This window comes from Aquila chrysaetos, chromosome 16, assembly GCF_900496995.4.
Source record: "Aquila chrysaetos chrysaetos chromosome 16, bAquChr1.4, whole genome shotgun sequence".
Classification (NCBI taxonomy): Eukaryota; Metazoa; Chordata; class Aves; order Accipitriformes; family Accipitridae; genus Aquila; species Aquila chrysaetos.
This window is the reverse complement of record NC_044019.1, coordinates 4,315,037-4,338,150: the sequence shown is the minus strand read 5'-3', so window position 1 is coordinate 4,338,150 and position 23,114 is coordinate 4,315,037. Positions and strand designations below refer to the sequence as shown.

General features: G+C 54.5%; 3 protein-coding genes across 10 annotated transcripts; 1 reads left to right on the top strand and 2 right to left on the bottom strand.

Annotated features, from left to right (window-relative positions):
• Positions 1-687: 687 nt before the first annotated feature.
• Positions 688-2,117, bottom strand: ZNF593 (zinc finger protein 593). The gene is made up of 3 exons (XM_030038737.1): positions 1,783-2,117; positions 1,305-1,367; positions 688-1,150 (listed from the first exon to the last, which is right to left on the bottom strand). Exons 1-3 carry the CDS (start codon positions 2,100-2,102, stop codon positions 1,009-1,011), a joined length of 525 nt encoding a protein of 174 aa, XP_029894597.1. The 5' UTR covers positions 2,103-2,117; the 3' UTR covers positions 688-1,008.
• A 77-nt stretch (positions 2,118-2,194) lies between these two features.
• C16H1orf232 (chromosome 16 C1orf232 homolog) lies at positions 2,195-3,949 on the top strand. 3 transcript variants are annotated; one of them, XM_030038735.2, is made up of 5 exons: positions 2,197-2,454; positions 2,834-2,911; positions 3,028-3,114; positions 3,206-3,303; positions 3,572-3,949. In XM_030038735.2, the coding sequence occupies exons 3-5, from the start codon at positions 3,046-3,048 to the stop codon at positions 3,828-3,830; spliced, it is 426 nt and encodes a 141-aa protein (XP_029894595.1). In that variant the 5' UTR covers positions 2,197-2,454; positions 2,834-2,911; positions 3,028-3,045; the 3' UTR covers positions 3,831-3,949. The 3 variants fall into 3 exon arrangements, with proteins under 3 accessions (XP_029894596.1, XP_029894595.1, XP_029894594.1); XM_030038736.2 differs by lacking the exon at positions 2,834-2,911 and having other exon boundaries at positions 2,195-2,454; XM_030038734.2 differs by lacking the exon at positions 2,197-2,454 and having other exon boundaries at positions 2,634-2,911.
• A 168-nt stretch (positions 3,950-4,117) lies between these two features.
• Positions 4,118-22,906, bottom strand: PDIK1L (PDLIM1 interacting kinase 1 like). 6 transcript variants are annotated; one of them, XM_041129013.1, is made up of 4 exons: positions 22,464-22,516; positions 11,083-11,216; positions 6,872-9,476; positions 4,118-5,788 (listed from the first exon to the last, which is right to left on the bottom strand). In XM_041129013.1, exon 4 carries the CDS (start codon positions 5,657-5,659, stop codon positions 4,619-4,621), a length of 1,041 nt encoding a protein of 346 aa, XP_040984947.1. In that variant the 5' UTR covers positions 5,660-5,788; positions 6,872-9,476; positions 11,083-11,216; positions 22,464-22,516; the 3' UTR covers positions 4,118-4,618. The 6 variants fall into 6 exon arrangements, with proteins under 6 accessions (XP_040984947.1, XP_029894591.1, XP_029894593.1 ...); XM_030038731.2 differs by lacking the exon at positions 11,083-11,216 and having other exon boundaries at positions 22,464-22,531; XM_030038730.2 differs by lacking the exons at positions 4,118-5,788; positions 6,872-9,476; positions 11,083-11,216 and adding exons at positions 13,455-17,146; positions 19,899-20,200 and having other exon boundaries at positions 22,464-22,547.
• Between the last annotated feature and the right edge of the window lie 208 nt (positions 22,907-23,114).

Below are 23,114 nucleotides of genomic sequence, written 5' to 3'. Positions count from 1 at the left end.
AGAGCCCCATCCCCAGCTGGGCAGGAGGGTCAAACCTCCGGCCTGAGGGTTTTGCTGCCAGGGCTGCATTGGCAAAGATCCGCTCTGCAGGAATTCGCAACAGCGGGCGGTGGCATCGTCAAACAAAGTCCCCCAAAAGCCAGGCAGGCGGAGGAAGGGTCAGCAGCGGGATCACAGCAGCATCAGGCCGGGGGACGTGAGGCGGGGAGGCTGACCACACCACACACGCAGCCCCAGCCCCCGGGAAGATGAAATCACTTGCAGGTGTTGGGTTTTTTGGGGACAGGAGCCTAAAAGTCTCCCTGCCGGGGGGACACCAGCACTCCCCTCTCAAGGCCCAAACAGGCAGGGCCAGCACAACGAGCAGCTCGCTATGCAGACCCAAGTGCTTGATAAAGAGCTCACTCAAGCACATAATCCTCCCAAAAAGCAGCCCCGTATCTGCTACCAGTAGGCCGGGAACCCCCTGCCAGGAGGGCAAAGCAGAGGCAGCTTTACCACCCTGCCAGAGCAGGAGCACCGGGACGAGGCCGTTCCTCCGGGCTGGCACAGACGCTGGCAGTATTCCCCTTGGAGTGCTCGGGAAAAGCATAACACCGAGACGTTGTCCTCTACCCCAAGGGGCGGCTGCCGCCCTCCAGCCAGGGCCTGGGTCACACTCACAGAGAGCTCTCAACACTGCCGGCCTGTCAGTTGACATATTTTAATGGGCGAGTCACCAGGATCAACCTCTGACCCAAGCAGAGAGGCCTAAAACCGCTCTAAAAACGAGACGAGCGTACAGTCACGCCAGCGCTTAGGGAACAAGCCGCTTGCCCCTTCCCCGAGAAGAAGGACGCACAGCGAGGGCACCCGGGGTCTCGCTGGCTCCTTCTCCTCATTAGCGCTCTGGCGAGGAGGAGCGGCGCGTTTGCTTGCTGGCAGGCTGCGCCGGGGCACGTTTTTTCCTCGCAAAGCTGAGGACAAAGACGCCCTTACGGAGCCGCCCGGCCCCTCAGTCCGCTGCGCTCAGCTGGATGCCTCCATCTCGACGACTTCCTCGAGCGGTTGGGTCTGCACTTCCACCTTCTTCGGGGGGATGTAGGAGCCCATGCCGGCGGCGCGCTCAGCCTCCTCCTGCGTGTACGGTGCCTCCCGCAGCTGCTTCAGCCTGTGGGGAAGGCAGAGAGGAGGGCTGAAGCCTTCCACCACAGCTCCTCAAAACAAGACCGGCCCCGAAATGACGCCGTCACCCACCTCACCCCGACGAAATAGGGGCGGGGGGCTGTGGCCTGCTCTGGGGCCCCGCTCAGGCCCCCCCTTACCTCTTCTTGTGCACCTTGGACCTGAAGTGCTCCTTCATGCTGGTCAGGTCCACGAAGTAGCGCCTGGGGTGGGGGGGACAAGAAGCCGGGGGTTAGGGGGCCCTGAGATGGGAGTGGGGCTGGGGGGAGCCCTATGGAGGGGCCAGTGACCCCCACACACACCCCCCCGGGCCAGGGTCCCTCCCCGAGACCAGAACAAGCTCCCTACAAGGCCCAGAGTCCCCCCCAAGACCAGGACAAGATTCCCTCCCCTCAAAGGGATCAGAGCCCCCCTCGCCAGGATCAACCCTCCCCCAGGAGCCAGGAACCACCCCCTGGACCAGAACAACCCCCTCCCAGGAGGCAGGGACCCCCCAGCACCAGGACAACACCCCCCCCGAAAGGGTTAAAGCCCTCCCCGGACCCCCCCCCACCCCCGACCAGGACCCCCCCTCCCCACCCCGGCGCAGGGACCCCCCCCCCACCCCGGCCCACACACGCGCAGTGCAGGCAGTAGAACTGGGCGCAGCCGGGCAGGTCGGGGTCGGGTTCCTGCCGCAGCAACCGAGCAGCGTTCTCGGGCCGTAGGTCCCCGTGAATCTCATCCAGGTCTCGTCGGCGCCGCTTCGTCTTCAAGTGCCGGGCCAACGAGTGCGCCCGGTGAGCCCCGGTACGGCGGCCATTGCGCGGTGACATGGCGGACCCACGCCGGGAGGATGCTCCGCAGGGCGCAGGCGCAGGCGTAGGCCCCGCCCCGCGCCCATACACCCCGCCCAGGAGGCGGCAAACCACGCCCGTGTGGCGGCAAACCACGCCCATGCAGTCTCAAACCACGCCCGCGCAGCCGCAAACCACGCCCATACATCGACATACCACGCCCATTTAGCGGGTAGGCCACGCCCCCCGACTCAGCCCCATAGCTCTGCCCGGCGGCCGTGCCCAGCCCCGCTCCAACCGGGGCCGGTGAACGGCCCCGGGGACCAGCCGCGTCCCCAAAGGTCCCCAGCACCCGGTGGCAGACGTCCCCAGGTTGTCCCCGTAGCGGGACACAAGGGCCTGGCCTCGGGGCAAGGGGTGACGGGATCCGGTCCTGCGCCGGTCACTGCTGTGATGAGCTGGGGAGGGCTCAGCACACCGTGTCCCAGCACTGATCGTGTTTCCTCCACTCTGGGTGATCAATTATAAATGGGGACCCACGGCACCGGGGGGGGGGGGGGGAGGAGCGCCAAGCCCCAGCGCCTCCTCTGCGCTGTGGGCTTGGGGTCACCCCAGCCTTGGGGGGGGGGTCCCCTGGGGGTGAGGGGCACTGGGGGGCTGGGGCAGGGAGGTGCAGGGGGGGAGGTCGAGGGTGACCGGAGCGGCTGCCCCCGCGCTGCCCCCGGCTCAGGCCGGGCTCAGGTTCCCCTTTGTGCATTGGAAGTGGCCCCTGAAAGTTTAATGAAGCCACCGGATCGCCGGGGCGGCACGGGGGGGGCCCAGCCCCCCACCCCTCCTGCTCCCCACGGCACCCGCCGGCTTCTGGCCCCGCTGAGCCCCTCACCATGACCCAGGGCTTCTGGCGGCTCTACAAGGCCAAAGTGCTGCAGACACTGGGGGGGACACGGGCGGACGGAGCGCTGCAGGAGGAGGTAGGGTGTGTGTGTGGGGGTCACCGCCAAGCCTGGGTCCCCCCAAAGAGGGGTGACAAACCTCCCTGCCCTCCCCCTGCCCGCACCCCTGTCCTCACGTGGGGGTTTCGTTGCAGGGAGACCCCCCCGAGCTGATGGAGACGGCCGAGACGCCCAGGCTGATGGAGGAGGGACCCAGCCCCGTGTCCCAGCTGGCGAGGAAGGTGAGGAGGAGGCTGGGGGGGAAGCGGGGACTGGGGGGCGCCTGCTGGGACCTTGGGGTCCCCGGTGAGCCCAGTGCTGCCTCCCCCGCAGGTGCAGGGGGTGGGTGCCCGGGGCTGGCGGACGCTTTCGTCCCTCTTCACCAGCGAGGATGAGCACCAGCTGCTCAGCCCAGAGTCCTGCGCAGACCAGTAAGTTGCAGCTCGGGGGGGGACACACACACACCCCCCAGAACCTGGATCCAGCCCCTGGGAACTGTCGAGCCCCCACATCCCCCTGTCCCATCACCTGCATCCCCCTCCCCTGCCTATACCCATGGGGCCGGGCTGGGGGGCAGCAGGGAGGGAGCCGGCATGGAGGGGGGGTATGGGGGGGGATTGGGGGTCCCAGTCCTGGCCACTGCGGGACCCAGCGAGAAGGGACCCCACACCGACGTCCCCGTCCCCGCTCCCTCTCCAGCCCGCTGGCCACCTCACCGCCCGAGTCACCCCCCTCCGAGAAGGCACCCGGCTTTTGGGATCTCTTTGCTACCAAGTGGCAGCAGGCGTCGGGGCCGGACAAGGGGGTGCCCCCCCCGGAACCGGGCGAGAGCCCCGGGGAGCCGCCGGGTGACGATGGCAGTGACCTGCGGGAGCCAGAGGAAGGGGCCTTCCGCTGGGGCTTCTTGGCTGGCAAACTGGCCGAAATCCGGAACAAAAATGCCCCCAAGGGCAACTAGAGGAGGACGTGCTGGCCGGACTCTCCAAGCGGGCAGCCCCCTGCCCGCACCCAAGGGCTCCGCGGTGGGTTTCGGCAACGTGTCTGCACTAAAGATCCCGAGGTGCCCCTTTTCCCCGAGCCCTGCCTGGTGCTTTCTTTGCCCTCGACCCCCCCCCCGGCAGCCCCATCACCCCTGGAGCAGCACGACCCCCACGGTGGGGATGGGGAGCTGCTACCCCCCACCCCGAAGCATCCCCCCCGCCCAAGCCCGGGCTCTGCCCGGATAAACCACACACACTGCCACGCTAGAAAAAAAACGACGAAAATCAAGTTTATTGAGCGCTGCTCTGGCCTCAGCAGCCCCTTTTCTGGGGAGGAGGGGGCTGTGGGGTGGGCACTGCCCACGACGGGGAGAGGGGGGGGGGGGGCTCAGGCTCTGCCCACCCCCCCCAGTCTGCAGCTGGTGCAGGACACGAGCGGCCGATGGGGGCTGCGGGCCCATCCCACCACCTTGGGCTGGAGACAGGGAGGATGGAAAAGATGGCTCACAGCAGGGGACAGCAGCCTGCCAGCCCTGGGGTCAAGGAGAGAGTCACCCAGGGGACCCCCTTCCCCCCCCCTGCCCCTCAGGTACCCCCACCCCTGGGTCTGGGGTAGACCTGGTGGCCCTCCCAGCCAGCAGCAGCCCCACGGCACGAGGACCGTGGATGCCACCAGCCCATCGGCCACGTTCACCGAGGGCGAGGGGCCACGTCCAGCCAACGGGAGCCACACGGACGTCCTCGTCCCCGGCCAGGCTGCCTCCGCTCAGACGGTGGATTCCTTGGCGGCCGCCCAGGCTCTCTGGCAGCCGTAGAGCCACTTGATGACGCGGGCATTGCGTTCCACCACCGAAACGGTGGAGCCCAGCCGGGCATCCCGCTCCTCCTCACCCGGTCCCACGTCCCCCTCGCTGCCCTCCGAGGCCTGCCCGGGCTCCGACTCGCAGGAACCGGGATGCCGAGTCGAGGCGTTGTCCCAGCCCGCTGGTCCGAACCGTTCCCGTCCCAGCAGCTCCACCAGTGCCCGGTCCAGCCCGCAGTAATTAAAGAACCGCTCCTGCTCCGAGAGCGGCAGGGAGACGCGCAGAGCCAGCGCCTGCTTGCCGGGGGGCTCGGGGGGCTGCGCCATGGGGCTGCCAGGCAGAGGGAAGATGCCACCGCCGCCACCGCCGCCGCTGCTGGCACCCGGCGTCCTCACCTCCTCCTTCTCCGCGGGCACCCACAGCATGGGGGTCTCGGGGCTCAGGGGGGCCGGCGGCCCCTCGCCCAGCCCCCTGGCTGGGGGGGAGCTGGGGGGCTTGTCTCTGAGGGGTCCCTGGAAGAGGCGTCGCACCAGCCCGGAGCCCTTGGCATTTTCCTTGTCCCCACCCGGACAGTCCCGTTTCTGCCGGTAGATGATGAGGGAGTCGGGTCTCAGCAGGCGTCTGCCGCCGGTCCGGCGCGACACGGGGGACTGGGGGCACGGCAGCTTCCTGGGACCCTCCCGGCTCAGCTCTGAGCCCTGACACAACTCGTTACACTGCTGGCGGGCGAGGAGGCGCCGGCCGCGGGGCGAGAACCGGGGCGAGCAGCTCCGCAGCGCCGGCTCCTGCCGGTTGTTGATGACCTCCTGGGATTTGACGTATTTGGCCTTGTCGGCCTCTAGCCGCTCCACGGCGCTGGGCCTCCGGCCCCCACTGCCCCCCGACTCCTGCGGACACTCGGGGCCTCGGTTCAGCCAGGCCAGGGGGGAGCCGCGGCCGCGGGCCACGAGGCGCAGGTTGCTGGAGGTGCAGACGGCAAGAGGGGGGCTGCTCAGGGGTACCATTGCCCCCCCAGCCCCAAAATTGCACCCCTGGTTGTTCTGCTCCCCTCCTGAGTGGCTGGGGGGGGGGGGGGTGTCTGGTGCTGTGGCTGGGGAGGTTCACGAAGCTTCACACGGATCCTGGATTCAGCCCTGGGGGGAGAGAGGAGAGCTGGGGTTAATGCTGAGGATGCAGCAGTGGCAGGAGGAGGATGGGGGGGCGAAGCGGAGCTGGGGGGGGGGGGGATCCCCTCAATCCCACGCCAAGCAGCGAGCCCCGCCAGCCCAGGCAGGAAGAATCCACGGGCAGGAAGAGAGAAGCGCCGAGCATCCGCCGGCTTCACCCGCATCCCAGGAGCAGCTTCCAACAGGAAAAAATACCGGAGCCCGGCCACCTTATCTTTCCGAGCGCAGGGACAACAAGAACAAATCCTGTGCGCAGGAGAGCTGGCGAGCTGCCCCGGCTGGGCCCGTGCCTGGTGGCAGCAGGGCAGGGGCCGGGGGATGTTTTGGGGTCTCCGTGCCGTGCTCCCCACAGTCAGGCCAGGCTCGGCTGCCTTGGAGGGTAGGTACCTCTCCCGCTCGATGCGTGGGGGGCCGTGGAGCAAAGGGGCTTTTATTAGCCCTGGGGTGCGATGGCTCTTGCTCAGCTGTACCCGAGCATCCGTGCGGGTCTGGGCTGTGAATCCGGCAGTGGAGGTGGGAGCTGGGGGAAGGGGGTCTGGAGCCTGAGGCGAGGGCTGTCAATGCCCAAAGCAGGTGGTTTTGCTGAGCGGAAGAGGCCCGAATGGGCACGAAGAGCCACCCCATTGCCAGCGGCTGACCCAGCACCGCAGCGTCCCCAGGTGACAGCAGGGACATGGGGTCGGGCAGAGCAGGACTCACTAGAGAGCAAACAGCCCGGGAGCCCTCTGCCCACGCACCTCCACACACAGCCCACGGGCTCCGCGGCTGGTGTACAGATGGGGAAACTGAGGCACGCCGTTTGTCTGGTCCTGCGCTCCCAAGGGATGAGCTCCCCAGCCTCCCGCGGTGCCGGGCAGAGCTCCGCTGCCGCTCAAGGGAAGGTGCCCTCAGCACAGGGTCCCGTCACCCACCGGCTTCACCCCGGCAGAGCCGGCGTGCCCGGGATGCAACTGCCCGTACCAGCGCGCCTGCACGCTCCCCAGCCCAGCCCCGCTGCCAGGATCCGTGCCCAGCCACTGGGCTCGGCAGGTGGAGGATGCTCTCGCTCACCTGAGCCCACACAGGGATGCAGGGATGGGATGCAGGGATGCTCCGGTCTCACTCAGCTCCTGCCCCTCTGGCTGCTGGCAGCAAACTGAGCCTGGAGCCGGCAGGAGCCTCATATAGAGGTTGAGGAAGAGGAAGAGCCACCCCATTAACCCTTACCAGCCCAGCCCCGTCAGCAGCAGCCCACCTTGCCAGCATGTGCCCCAGCCCCAGCCTTCACACCGCAGAGCCCTGCCTCTACCCAGCCAGCGTTAACCCTCCTTCTCCTGCAGCTCCAGCTCACCTCTGCCAGCTCTCCTCCTCCCTCCACCTCCTTTTACAGGAGCCTGGCTGGGATTTCGGGATCCGCAGCAGAGATCTCTGCCTCCTCCCAGGCAGGACTGAGTCTCTGTGTCCCTCCAGCACACAGGGCATCAGGAATGGCACAGGGAAACCATGCCCATTCCAGCAGCTTCTCTTTCTTCATCCACCCCAAGATGCTGGGTGCAGCTCAGGAGCAGGAGCCCGCCACGATCCCCTTCCCCAGGATCCTGCCCTGGCCGGCGAGGGAGAAGAAGGGAGGAAGGCTCCTTCTGGCACTTTCTCCGTCGGTGGCGAAAGGGTCAAAGCCAGCCCCGAGCCAGGCCGGTTCCTGTCTCCTCTTCCCCCCGGGAAGGGCTGTAAATTGCAGGAAGCCACAACAGGCTGGAGCTGGCCCAGGGGTTATTTTTACCGCTGCCCTCTCCCCTTCCCGAAGGCCGTGCACTCCCATGGGGGCAGCCCCCGGTCCCCCTCCATCCCCAGCGCCTGCCTGGGGGGCTGCGAACGTGGCACCGCAGCAGCTGGAGGGGGGGGGGGAAGGACATGCTGCACCCCGAGCTGGGCTCCCAGCACCTCGGAGCGGGGACGGAGAAAGCCCCCAGTGCTCCCTAGGGACCCCCCCCCCAGCTCCTTCCAACCCTCTTGCAACCAGTATGGATGGAGAGCTGGGGTACAGCCCAGCCCAGGCTGCTTGCAGGGACTGAGGGGATCCGGAGGCTCCAGTGGGGACAAAGTCATGGCATTCATCCCGGGACACGTAGGCCAGGGCGCTCCGTCCCTGGAGGAGAAGGGACCAGACCCCGAGCACTGCTGGCCCCCACCCCAGTTCCTTCCTGCGGTGCCGCTGCTGGGAAGCCAGTGCCGGGAACCGGGTCTGGGTCGGCATCCAGCACCTCCCTGCGCAACGGCACTGATGCCAGAAAGGGGCCGGGGCCAGGACTCTGGGGCTGACAAAAACGGAGGCTAAAATGGAGGCTGAACAGGATGAAAGCAGCCAGGGCTTGTCTGAGCTCTGCCAGCACCGGAAAAATTCCCAGTAAAAGCAAGGAAGGGACAAACCACCTATTCTATTCTAATAAACCTGGAGAGGAGCAATGCAGGCAGTTGTGCTTCCAGCAGCACTCCGGCTCTGTGTGCAGGATGCGGCCGCGCCAGAGCAAATCCGACCATCTCCAGAGGAAGTTGGGGAAAAGGATGGGGGCAAGTGATGGAGAAACCCATGGCAGCCCTGGGATCTGCCCGCAGGAAGACAGTGCCTGGGTTCCCACGCGGGAGAGGGGCAGCCAACAGGACGTTATTTTTAACTCTAGGCAACGTGAGTCACTGTTTATTAAGACAGGTTTTATTTTCCAAGCTGGAATCCCGGCAGCCGTTCTGGTAAAGCCACAAGTGAGTAAAAGCAGCCTTGGATTCACCTTTCTCTGGCGGATACAGGGTGCTCCCATGGGATGCTCCTACCCAAACGCCTGCCCCTGCCCCAGAGCGACCGCCCTCCTCTCCGGCTCCTCCTCGGAGCACTCGCCAGGCACTTACTGTTGAACTGTTATATTTGGATGAGGCAGACTCCCTTTGGGATACAAAAAGGGATGATTTGAGGGGCCTTTCCTGGCATCAGCATCTCAGGCAGCTCCTGCTTCCCCTGCGGAGGTGATGGGGGTTTTGTCACTTCAACTTCTAGGAAGGGATTACCCAAGTCATGAGCCTCTTGTGAATGCACCAGGTGGCTTTTCTTAGTCATGTGGATGCCCAAAGTCCCTTGTTTTTATTTAAGGTTACTCAGAGCTCTCACAAGGTGCTCTCTGCTCGTCAATGGCGCTCTGCTTCCCTCTCCTCCCAGCTCACTGGGAAGTGAGCACGGTGCCAGGCAAGCAAAGCGATCCCAGGAAAAACCCTGCCGCAACTGGGGCCAGGTATGGAAACTTCCAGCCCTTGCAGCGGGTGAGAAAAGCCTGAGAAAGTCCTCAAAGGTCATGAGTCCCAGAGCACAGATCCTCCTTCCAACACCATTTTTCAGAGCATGTCTAGCTCCCAATTAAACAGCCCAGCTCCCTGCAAGCCCATTCTCCCTCCCAGCTCGTGGTAGGGCGGACACGGCCTTCTCAGCCCTGCTAATTACATCCCCACCCCATAACCCACACATCAGGCTCGAGGAGCAGCAGCAGAGCAGCATGGCCAGCACAGGGCTCCCAGCACAGCTCTGATGGATCTGGGTGAGCAGGCAGGAGAAGCCAGAGGCTGCCATGCCCACAGGCAGCAGGAGGGCTGAAGCCAGCTGTGTCCCATTCAGTCCTTTCCAGATGCACTTCTCCTTTAAAAATAAAAATAATTAAAAAAAAAAATATCACTTTAACTCCACCGTGACCAGATGCAGACAGGACTGCAACACCTGATAACACAGCCATCTGTTTCTACTTGCCGCTTTACTTTCATAACCCACAAAAGCTCTTTCTGGTCTGAGGTCCATGCAAATGCCACCGCCCGGAGAGCAGCCCACGGGAGCTGGGTGGCTGCAAGCCAGAAAGGGCCCAGGGTGCAGGCGCTTTCCTTCGGGAGAGGGCAGGAGTGGAAGGCTTGCTATACAAGTTTAAAAATATCAAGGGCTCAAATGGGCATGAATAAATCTGAAACCAACACCTAATCTAAGGCAGCCACCCACAAGTCGGTGCAAGTAGAAACTAGACAGCAGCTGGGCCCAGGAGAAGATGCTGAGTCTCCCATGGATGTTCATACCCCCAACCGGGGCTTCAAAACCCACCGCGGGCACCGGCCGGCCTTGCTGACTTCTGCCGGCTGCCCAGTGCCTGTGGAGCTGTCCTGGTTTCAGCTGGGATAGAGTTAATTTTCTTTCTAGTAGCTGGTATGGTGTTAGGTTTTGCATTTAGTATGAGGAGAATGTTGATAACACTACTTTGCAACAACGGAAAACATCAGCGTGTTTACACCAAGTCAAGGATTTTTCCGCTTCTCACACCCAGCCAGCAAGAAGGCTGGAGGGGCACAAGGAGTTGGGAAGGGACACAGCCAGGACAGCTGAGCCAAACTGGCCAAAGGGGTATTCCATACCGTGTGACATCATGCCCAGTATATAAACTGGGGGGACGTGGCCTGGGGGGATCACTGCTCAGGAACTAACAGGGCACCAGTCAGCAAGTGGTGAGCAATTGCATTGTGCATGACTTGTTTTGTATATTCCAATCCTTTTATTAGTATTGTCATTTTATTATTGTTACTATTATCATTATTAGTTTCTTCCTTTCTTTTCTATTAAACTGTTCTTATCTCAACCCACGAGTTTTACTTTTCCTGATTCTCTCCCCCATCCCCCTGGGTGGGGGGGAAGTGAGTGAGTGGCTGCGTGGTGCTTAGCTGTTGGCTGGGGTTAAACCACGATAGGAGCAAAACAGGTCAGTACTGGGACCACAGGGACAGACAGGAAAGGCAGAGAGAGATGGAAGGCGCTGCCAGGACTGAGGGAAGGCTCCCCAGGGTCAACAACGAGCATCTGGGCTGAACCCACCACCTGCTGCAAGGGACACGCAAAGGTTTTTAGGTTGCATCTGTTTTCATCTCAAACCCTGGAGATTAAAGAGGCCTCCGAGCACTTGCAATTCTAGCAGCAGCTCTCCCTTTGCCCTCTTCAGGAGGACGCAAAGCAAGTCAGCTGTGTCCTCCAGCACCCCAGCCCAGCACGCTTTACCTGGTGGAGTGTGGGACAGGAGCTGGGAATATGGGGCTGCCCCAAAGAGAGCGGCTGCGTCTCCAAGCACCACCAGCCCCACGGCTCAGCCCGGGCCCCTGTGCCGGCCCTGGCTGCTCCTCATGAACTGCAGCCCTTATGCAATTGCTTTCTGCTTCAGGCACCCAAATAATCTGGAAATTCATCTGGGAACAAAGGGATTTCAGAAGAACGTGACCTGGGCCCCGGCTCCCCTCGCAGCGACGCAGTGGTGGTGCTGGCTCATCCTTCAGGTCACTCGACTTCTCCGTGCTTCGCTCGCTCTGCTTATAAGTGTCTGCGGTCTCAGGCTCCCCAAAAACACTTACAGAGCTAATGAAGAGAGATCTGCAGCAGCTCAGTCTTGTATTTCCACCTCCCACCCCTCCCCAAACAGCGCAAACGCTCTGGACAGTTCGTGGCATTTCAGACACATCCCTCTTCCTTCATTGCACTTCAGAATAGACATTGCACTTTGCATAAACGGCTCCCCAGCCCCGCCAACCGAAAAGGAAACTAAACACGCTCAGCAGTGCCCATTAAATAGAGTTTGTGTTTAAATACTCCTAACTAGTTATCTGTGGGACAACTCCCTGTGTTCACCACACAAACCACCAGTAAAGATTAAAAACACTTAACAATCGATACCCCATAGAAGGATTCACTGGATATGGGTGGAGCAAAGGGAAAAGCAACACAAAAATTCAGCCGTTTGTGCAGTCCGCAGTCCAAAGGCCACCTGTGCATGTGTGTCTGCTCAGCTAGCCACTGCACTGGCGGGGGGAATAAAAAAAAGTTGTTTCTCTGAAGCGAGGGCACCCTTCCAAGGGGCGGGCAGGCGGCTGCTGGCTCCCCAAGACAGGACTTTTATCTCAACCACAAAGCAACATCTGCCATTACGCTGCACTTTGTGCAGGAGCAACGATTGGCTGGCGTGAAGGAAAACTCTGTTTAAACCAACACAAAGTGAAAATACAAACAAGGCGAGTTCCCAAGCCCAGCCCTGCAGAGCGGGGATCGCCTAGCCAAGCCCTGCCCAAGGAAATGGGCTGGGCAAGCTGGAGCCCAAGGCCTCGGCATTCTGCAGAAAAAAGGAAAATAAAGCAAAGGTTGGGTTATTCCAGCTGAGACACAGCCTTAGTTACATCTAATTTCTGCACCAGGGCATTTCCTTGGAGATTTTTTTCCCTCCTCTATGGACTAGATATATTTCAAGTATGTAGGCTTAGTTTTCTTCATTTTGCGGGGGAGGAATTTAGCTTGTGTCTATATTTAAAAACACCACTCTTGCAACTAATCAAATATGTGTGACCTTCTCCTTTAATTAAGGTGCTTATCCTTTAATAAAAAATAATCTAAATTTCAATCCCTTTCTCTTTTGCAATGACTGCATTGACTTACGGGCTTAACCACACAGCTCCTGCCAGGTGGGGAATCTGCTGATTTCTGGCACCAGGATACGCAGGAATCCTCAGGCAACAACGCAAGCGCACGGCACGCAGGAGATGACTGGGCTTGGGTTTGTTGTGGGGGTAAGAAATGGCAAGACAAAACAATTTACAGCATTTCCAGTTTGTACTATTCCCACTCCCAGTCTGCACAACCCTTTGTTCCAGAGCACTGTTAATTAAAACATGCAAATGACTCCTAGACTCTTGTAGCACGTAGAAGTAATAGTGTTTCCTCACCTTTATTTCTAAGGTTTCTCGGGGCATGTGAGACCAGCAGGCCACTGTCCCTCACAAACCTCCAGACCATTTACACCCAGTTCAGCCCCAGCAGCCTGCACACGCCTGCTCCCTCCACGAGCTCCAGCCGAAGCCAGCAGCACTCTGCCCTCCTACGCAGGAGGGAAACCCAGCAGAACACACATTAGCTGGGCTGCCTTCAGCCCTCTGCACAGTGGGGACAACAAGGTTCACCCACAGAACAAGGGCTGGCAGCTTTCTGGGTGAAATCCTACTCTGGCACAGGCAGGAACTAGAGGGGAAAGGCTCGCTTCAGCGAGAGGAGCATCAGTGCCCAGGAGAGCAGCAACATCTATTTGCAGCCTCAAAAATCCAGCAGTACCAGTAGCAGGGTAGGCAGAGCCTGCCAGAGATTCCCTTACAGCCCAGGGTGGTACTCAGTCTGCTTGTAATAACAACTTCAAGCACATACTGGATGTAAGAATGCTGCTTTTAGTCTTTAATCCCCTCTTTGAAAATGAGGTACACCCAGAAGAGCACTGTTTTGATTCTTAAAGGGCTTGGCAGAAGCCGCAGGGCCCACAGACATGGCTCACTTCAAGTGGTCCAGGAGCCAGCTCTGTTTTCACATCCAGTTTGGCCTCCCCCTGTCAAATCCTCCAGCAGTGGAAGTTTGGCACTGCCGCTACCCACAGACGATGAGCAGCACAGCTATTAGCCAACCTAGCACCTTTTACAAGCTTAGGATCACTTACGGTGTGACTGTGAAGTACTACAGCTTACTTCTGTCCTAGCACAGCAAATAAACCCTTCTGCAGCTTTGCTCACAGCTAGATGACATTGCACTGAGAAGAAAGCACTTCTCTGTAGAAAGGTCAGAAACTTCATTGAAATTCAGATTTTATTTCAAAAACAGTCATGAACTTAATAAATTACACAATAAATTTCCTCATTATAAATTCTCCATAAAATATATTTTACAGTTTTTAAAGAAAGATTTGAAAAAAAAAAATCTTTTCTGAGTGCTGAAAAGTATCTTGACTTTGTGTCACGCTGGTGAGTAACTCCATAGCTGCTACAACAATTTGATTTATCAAAGGTTTTAAAACAAAGACCTCAGACAACAGAAATCAAACAGAACACAGACCTCAAGGACTACCATTCAGTGTTAACCAAGGAAACACTCAGTGTCACCCAACAGCAAGGCTAAGCACCATGAGAGGGATTTCAGGTACCCCCACCCTTTAAAGTGGCAATCAGTGCAAAGAAACACTTTGGGAGTCAAAAAACCCAAAACCTTCCTGTGCCATTCACTCATTTCTGCACTGCAGGCAGGCAGCACATTTGGTGTGCATCCTTTGAAATACCTCAGAGGAGAATCACATGATTTGCAAAGTGCCTTAGAGGTAAGTAGTATTATTCTGTAGTAGGATTCATACTTCAAGATAACACAGTTGATTCTGACTTTGGTGGGCAAGAGAGAAGGAAGTTAGCAAGGTATTTTTAAAAGTAGAGATCAAGTTTAACGAGGAAAAGTGATATACCCTCTTAAAACTTTACTCATCGTATGACCATGCTGAAATGTAAGTACTGTGAAACAGTGTTGGCACAGACAGCAAGAGGTTTGTTTTCCTCCTTTCAGTAACAAGCTGAGGCTTCAGTTGTATTGAACTCAGTTAAAACATGAGAACAAACATATCTCCCCTTCTAGAACACAAGAATAAATAGATCTCTCCTTGTTGTTGTTCACAGATAGGCTCCAAGTCGTCTTTTATAGACTAAGCTCCCTGCAGGGAAAGAGCAACACTGGGACATCCACACAGGCAACAGGCTGTATCCTTGGTAAGACGCAGCTGCCTCTGTCCCTGCCAACTGATGCTGAAGTGAGGCACTCTGCTGTAGTCAGGAACACTGTCTTCTGAAAGTTACTTCTCTAGCATCTTCTAAGCAATCTACATTGTTTACAGACAGCAAGGTGTATTTGTCCAAGCATCACTGTTTAGACAACTTGCCTTAAACGATAAAGTGAAGCAAAATAACAAGAATTAAGAACTAAGGCCCCATGGGTATCTGGCACCTGCTCTACACAGCACCACGTAAGAACCACCTGTAGTCTGTAAAGCCTCAGAAGTCTGGTAGAATCAGAATCCTTTGCTTTTGGAAGAATAAAAAAATTATATTTTGTTTGTGCTGTTTATTCCTACTCAGGCAGAATAAACCCTGACTGATCAGAACTGCTCTCAGCACTGAGAGGGAACAGTATCCGAGAAAAAAAAATATACAAGGAAATACTTACGGCAGTTTTCAGGTAAGTTTTGGGGAAAAAAAAAAAAACCCAAACCATTAAATTGATTTTAAGAAAGCTAGCCTTTGTTGCAGCTTTAAAGGCAATTTTTTAAGACTCTGCTTTTTCCAAAAGGTCAAATCGATGAGAATGTTCTTGTGGGTGCAGGACCGTGACCTAAGTGCTATACTATTACAAAGCAGCTTCTGTCTGCGGTACAGTGTCAGGTGGCTGCAGTGAAACCTCTCTTAGCATATCAGTCTGCTTCTGGGGAGTAAGAGCTGCTTATCCCCAGCTCTTACAACTACTTCAAAGCTTTCCATCCTGTCGTATGTGCTTTTAAATAAATATTACTTCTTTAAATGGAGGAAAACAAATAAAAAAATCAGCCAAGGTTGCCACACAAATCAGATACCTTTCACATACTGGTTACTGAGTTTTCTCCCATATTTGAGAATAGGTGTGTTCTACAAGACAAATAGTCACCCCTTTATCTCCTCATCTCTACCAGATTAGAAGCAGTGCCAGAAAGGAAGAGGCTGTGACCAGTATTACTAGTCAGATTCAGTTAACAGGAAAACTGTGCTGCCACCATATTTTGAAGAATCTTAAAAATAACACCCTATGCTGCTGGATTCCCTCACCCCCATTTCCATAAACTAAGCCCACAGTACTCTGCTATTATAAATCCTGAAGGTGCTATTGGATTATAGATAGAAGAGTAGAGAGCATGTTGTGAAACTGTAGATTAACTGATTAAAAGTATTTGATTATTAGAAGAAAGCAAAATCGAATGATTAATGAACTAGCCAACATGCTAGCACCTGATTGCATCCATTTTTAATTTGACTCCCTCAGTGACAAGCTCATTAAGCTGTAAGTGCTAAGCCTGGCCATGTCAGCACTTTAAAAAACTGCTGATCCCCTTGCATTGCATTTTTTGTCTACAAAGTCAAGTCTCAGACCCTACCTTTGACATTAGATAACAAAAATAAATAATAAAGTTATTCAGGCCTGGAGAAGAAGGAATGCTTCTCATCTATCTTCTTCACCTAGTTTTCTAGCAGACCGCAATCATTCAGACCCATAGCAAATAATTTAAGAAAAGTGGCATACACTCCCACTCACTCGTATACATAAATATATACACAGAATTACTTTACAAAGCCTGAAGATTTGCACTACCAGCATGCAAATCTCTTTTTTCCATAAGAGTTCCTAATACTGACATAGGAAACTGGAATGTACGAAATACTCCATGACATAGTGCTGGAAATCAAGTCTCAGCTCTTAAGACATCCCACCGCCAGCATACACAAACAAACATCGTCACATCTTACACTTGCATGTAACATCCTGGTATTATACACATCAACGCATTGTTAACACAACGGCCAACTCACATTCGTATCATTTACGAAACTCAAAAAGAGATTCGTTTGGTAGAAACTACACCTGCAGGTTTGAGTTCAGGCTCGTTTCTTTTACTGCCATTAAGTTGCACCATCAGTTAGGTGAGAAGCAGCTCTTATCGAGAGATGTCAGGCAGGTCACGTGTCCCAGCTGCTGTCTTTAAAAGCTATGTTGACTAATCGCAGCTCTAGCTCAAAAGCATCGGGTCGGTCCTGCGGGTTCGCAGCCAGCATTTCCTTGATCAGCTGTTTCATTCGAGCATTCATGGATTTTTTCTTTACGGGGATGAGCAGTTCCATTTTAGGGTTTTCTAGAAGCGCCTCTCCAACAGGGACGATCGCTGTCCCCTGCTTGACGTAACTCCCCAGAAGTTCTTTCTTTGTTTCCGTATCTATGAATGTGATTCTTTCCAACATTGCCCAGATTATAATTCCCAACGCAAAGATGTCTGCTTTGGCAGTGTAGTGTCCTTCCCAGACTTCGGGGGCCATATAGAAGTCAGTCCCACACGCAGTTGATAGAAAACACTTATTTACGTTGACTGGTTCCTCGGGATTCTGTCCTGAGGCTGAACATACTTTACTCAGCCCAAAATCAGCTACTTTCAGGGTAGGTTCCAAGTCACTAGCATCCATCCTGCTCTGAGATATCAGAATATTGTCGGGTTTGAGATCACGATGAATAATCTGATTTTTGTGCAGGAATGCCAGCGCGCTGCTGAGCTGAAGCATGAAACTGGTGTTGGTCTTGCGGTTCGGCTTTCGGGACAACAGATACTCATTCATGTCTCCTCCATCACAGAAATCCATTACAAACCAGAGGTAATAAGCACTTCTGGGGTCAAAGACTATTTCTCCCTTTAATGAGGTCTCTACAAGCTGCAACAAGGAAAAGAAACGTAACTACCTGATGACCACAAGAATATAAAGATATGATAGAAAAATGCTCGAAGTTTGGATCTTCCTCTCGACAATCCAGAGAGCAAGATATTGCAACTAGTGAAAATAAAACTTTATGCAAAGTTTCTGATGTAAAAAAAAAAAAAAAAAAACCAAAAAAACCACAACACAATGTTATTTGGCAGCCTCCTTATTTTCATGCACGCGAAGCGTATCAAGTTGACACTCCTGCCCAAAAGCTAGAGCTAGACCCAGATAACAGTATTTTGAAAGATACTGAATGGCCATTGCACTCCCATCTGTTTCAGCTGGACAGTGTCCCACCCCAACAAAGCCTGTCCCACCCATTCTGCTAACAACTTTAATGTATAAACAAACTCCATACAGTGCCAGGGGGTTCTATTTGTCCTCCACTGATGAAGCAGTGCCACAATAGATTTTCAAAGCCTATTCTCTGTTCCTTGCGCATTAATGTATTCTAGCAAGTGTTAACACAGGATCCCTTAACTCAGGAGAACGCCAGTCTACAGGCACAGCTGAACAGCTGCTGCACATAACACCTTTCCCACCATCACCACCCACTAGCTGTTTTCTAGAATACAAGCAGTGAGTAGCTTGAGCAGCCAGTTCTAATAGCTGCTTCATACAAGAAGCAAAGTAAAACCAGCAGTCAGTTTTACTAATCCTGTTTACACAACTACACATTTGCCTCTTCAGCTCCTCTGAGGTGGCTCTTGGCATGCTCTGGAAGGTAAGTCTCGCAATTATTTCTGTTAGTAGTAAACCAATGTATACTGAACCAAATGTAGCTCCTACAGGCTTTCAAAAATTAAGGTAGCTATTAATGTTTAGAGAGGCATTTTAAAGTGCCTTAAAAAGCAACCTCTTCCATCCAAGAGCAAAGTTGCTACCAATTTATAGCTACCTTTAATTACAAGCACAGCTAGTACTCAAATGGGATCAACTTAAAACAGTAAATCCATGTTAGAACTAGAAAAATACATATTTAGGTCTTATAGTCAGTAACAGTGAGATTAAGGTATCACAGGACAGCAGGGAGTCTCCTTTGCCAAGTGAGCACCCACACACAGCTCTCTCCTCCACACAGCTGTACAGAAGCTGTACTTGCATCTCAGTTCAGAGCATTAAGACAACAAAATCCACTACCACGTCTGTGACAGTTGCAAAGCACCACAAGACTAGACTAGTTTAGGACTCTTGCTTTACTATCTTAGCTCAGCTGACACCAGCTAAGCACCTGCCCCAAAGCCCTTCAGGAGACACTAATACCCCCTCCCCGGCCAGCCTCCTCACACACTGCACCCGTTCAGCTCTGTAACGTAATATCACCTGGGGTGGGGAGAGGAGAGGGCAAGCCAAGGGAGATCTGATTTTCTCTATTTTAACACATGCTATTATAAACTGATCCCAGTCTCTTCAGAGTCAACTCAGCTCTGGCCTTTGCTCTTTGCTCTCTGGAGCAGGAAAACAATCTGTAGCGCTTGCACCAGACAGGGATCCATGTGCTGCATTGTTAACAGGCACTACCATCAAAAACAATGCTGCAGGTGATCCGAAAGCTCTCCCCCACCTTGCAGTTCCACCCTGCTTTTTTTAAGCTCCTCCCTGTACAGCTGTCCACAAGTTTGATGCAATCTCTCACAGAGCCACTCACGACTAGGAAGGTAAGGCACTAATTTCTCCCACAGGAGCTAGCCAGTATTATTTTACCCTAATCTCTTCATGAAAGCAGGTCAGTAACAACTACCAAGCTACAGCAAGTTTACAAAGGCAAGAATCCTCCTTCTCAGGCTCATACAGCACTCGGCACAACGGGATCTGGACAGCCCGGAAGGGTTGTCAGATGAATGTTCACTAACAAAAGGTCCTACATTAGACATGCAAGAATGACAACAATAAAAACTGAAATTATAAAAGCTGACTAGGGATAACACAATAAACATTGAGCGGGCTACTGACTTTTTAAACTAGAGACACAAATTTCTGCCAGGGGATGATTTATAGTTGGGGCAGCTTCTTGACAAGGGAATGAATCAGATTATCCGTAGAGTCTTTCCAGAGCTACTTATTCTTCAAAAATATGCACCTTCAAACTTAAAGGCGACTTAAAGGACACTTTCAGTAGTCACACAGGGCAAGCGATATTTATTCCCTTATTTATCAAACCTTTACCTCTCTTGGAAGAGATTAATAGTTATTTATTCAAAAAAGAAAATGGCTCACCACACACTACCAATTGCTTATTATTTCTGAAAGAATTTTAAGTGTTGGCTTCCTAAATCAAGACGGTTACTTCCTCTTCCAAGGACATCCGAGATTAAGAAATTCTTCGGAGCTCTGTCTCAAGACATTAGTACAGGTCTGCTCATTAACCCTGCAGGAGGGCTTCTATCAAGTAATACAACAGCCTGCACCCCCTTCTGCTTTACCTGTGGCATTTCCTTAAATTATCAAAGCAGATTTGCATTAAAAAATTCTGGAGTCTTTTAGAGTGGCATGGCTTCAAACTACAAGATACAGGTGACTGTTCAATAGATACGCTCTTTTAAAGATACAGAATAATTTTTGGGTGTCAACAATGCAAACAATACCCTCTCCTAACTAAGCATACCTCAAAAAAAAACCAAAACATCATAGCTACCCACCTCCTTCCCTCCCAGCTACACATCCATATTAATTACTTCCACCCCATTACCTCAGCTTCATGTACCTGTAAATAAAGGGAGGAACTGGAGCCATGGGACATCTTCTGCACCATACCATCTTTCTGCAAGATGCACTCCTCCAGGTGAATGACGTTGGGATGCTGGCTCTTGATACTGCTAAGTGCCCAGAACTCACGCAGAGCTAGTTCCACGTTCTCTGGAGCATGGCACCGAATCTTTTTCACCGCGACCCGTGCAGAGGTCTTCCTGACGACTGCTTCGTACACCACACCATAACTGCCACGACCAACCTCCCGTATTAGATCGTACTTAGGCTGGCTACTCACCATCTTCAAGATCAAGGGTTCTGGGGAAGGGGGAAAAACCCACAGAACTAAAACTTATGAACAAGAACTGGGCTGTATTTTCCCCCATAGGGCTTGGTGCAGCAATAATCGGGCCTATCAAAACCCTGCAATTAACAGGCCAGTGCCTCTGAGCGTTACCCTGAACGCAACGCTGCATTCAAGTGCTAGAACATTCTAGAAGCTATCCTGTAAACCTGTACCTGTTGCCACGGACTAGTTAAAAGTGAAATTACATCATTTTGGTGGGACTATTAAGATTTCAAATACAGCCCAGTTTTCAAGGTGGCAACAATTCAAACCTAGACTTGTATTGTACTGAGACAGGACTGTTGTGTATGCTCCTGCTCCTTTCTCTCAGTGTCTTCCGTGAACATCTGTGGGAATAATAGTACGGTATCATGCCCTCCATCCACGCCTGGGATAGCAGAGGAGAGGTTCTAGTTGAAGCCTGCAGTTGGGCAGTAACAGATTTAATTAACACTGCCTTTTATGGAGGTGACTGCATAAGTAAATGTTTCTGTTATAGCTTAGTCATTAAATTCTTTTAGTAAGACAAGAGGATGCTTCAGATTGCTTCCGATTTATTTTTTAAATATTACTATGATTTTTCACCTAGTCTCCTCTGAATGAGGAGCCTACAGTTACAAAAAGTTAAAAAGGGTAACTGATTGCAGAAGCTTGTACCCAGCATCTAACTTTCACTTTTGCTCAACAGGGAAAGGACAAAATTTAAGATATTGCTCTATAAGTAAAACAAAAGACACACACACACAAAAAACAAGCCACCAAACACTGCTACAGATTTATGACCCTCCCTGCACACTTCCCTGCAAGATTACAAACCAAAACACACCAGCACCACCTTTACACAAACAACCAAAATGGGACACTGACTATAGACAGAAAAAAAGCTTGGCTAGCCAATTATCACTGGTCAAACAGAATGAAACACAAAAATAATTAAAAAAAAAAAGTCACAGCTAGCATAGCAAAACTAAAATAGTTTGTAAGACTGCCAGTGACAAATGTAATTCTCTTCATGTCAGTAAACCAGGCAATAAGGACCACATCAAAACAGCCTGTTATTAGTAGGAAGCTTTCAAATATTTCCACTGTTTTAGGTACTTTTTTTTTTTTTTTCCAGAAAAAAGAAAAAAAAGAAAAAGAGAGAGAAAAAGAGGTATCATCAGTCTCAGGGCAATCTACACAGACATTTTAACCTTGCAGCAAAGTTCTGTGATAAACATTTACAAGAACATTTTGAACTCAAGTGTGATGTGCCCAAGAAACACATTACCATGAGATTCTGCTCACAAGATGCATTGAGCCTGCACCTGTAGCAGGGCTATGAAGAACAGATTAAGATTACAGCCTGCACACTCAGATCTGATAGGCCAATAGCCCCTCCCATGCAGGGGAGAAGAGCAGGATCTGTAATCTCACCAGTGGCCAAATATTTCCTGAGGAAAAGATTGCATTACTCAAACACTATCACATCAGGTTCAAAATGAGCAGAAAACGTCCTCCCATGTCGAGAGTCAGTTAGCTCTGTGCTGTTACCAGACAGGATCTGTCATTCTGCCAAGCGTCGGGGTTGCTACCTGCCTTCCTTTGCCCCCACAGCGGGCGAGGCTGGTCTGGAAACACCACCGAGGTTTATTGCCCAACCCGATGAGAAGTGCCGCCTGCTCCCCACGGCAGCTCATGCCAAGCTGCAGGGCCCTGGCAGAGGGACGGGCACAGGCCAGGCAGTGCAAAGCAAACAGGCCGGGCCTGCCCCTGCTCCCTCCTGCAGGCCTGGGAAGCTGCAGCCGGCATCTCACAGGGGAAGCCCTTTCCCTCCCCGGCTGCTTCGTTAGCAGCAATAATTACGGAACAGAATAAATTACACCCCCCCCCCTCCTCTTCGCCCTGCTCCTCCAGGGAGGCCCTACAAGCGGCTGTCACACCGGGACCCCCGACTGCACCGAGGCGGACCTTGCTCCAGAGGGAAACCACCGAGACACGGCTCGCTTCGGGCGGAGGCCCGGAGCGAGGTCTCACCCCGTCAGCCGCGGCCCGAGGAGGGGGAGCCCGCCCCGCTGGGCCCTACCCGCCTCAGCAGGTACCGGGGCCCCCTCACACACCTGGGGCGGAGACCCCCACCCTCCCCACCCGTGTGGGCCCGACGTAGCGTGGCCCTCACTATGACGCACCGGGGCGACCACCCAGACCCGCTCCCCGCCACCGAGCCGAGCCGGGCCGGACCAGGCACCGCGTTACCTCAGGGCCGCTACCGCGCTGCCTCCACCCGGCCGCCATTATAGGGCTCCCCCTCCCCTGCGCCGCCGCCGCCGCCACGCCCCCGCGGGAGCCACGCCCCAGCGCCGCCTCTGCGCCCTCTGATTGGTCGGCGGCGAGGGGGAGCGGGAAGCGCGCGCCCCCTCCGCCGGTAGGCGGGCGGGTGGGGTGGGCGCGGGCGCGCGTGCCGTTCCCGCGCCGCCCCGGGCGGCGCGCGCCGCCGTTGCAGCCGCCCGTGGGAGGGATTGCGCGGCGCTTTGTGCATCCTCTTCCTCCCTCCTTTGCAATAACGGCCCTCCTCTTTTTTGGGGGGTGTTTGGGGGGTTTTTTATTGTTATTTTTGTTTAGTAATTCATTGCTTGGCGTTAAGGGGGGAAAAAAAAAAATCAGTGCAGTCCCTCGTACCTTTGTTTGCGCTCTGGCTTTGCGTGACAGTGGCACAGGTGCAGAGCTGTCCCCCCTCTCCGTGCCCTGCTCTCTGCCATTGCCCCCTTTCCCCTGCAGGCTGCAGGGCCGGAGGTGCCCCCCATGCACAGGAGTTGGGGGGCACAGGGCTGCTGTCACGGTCCCCGCTGTCTCCTCAACCCATTGTGCAGGCATCACAGGGTCATTTTGGGAGAAGCCAGGGCCACC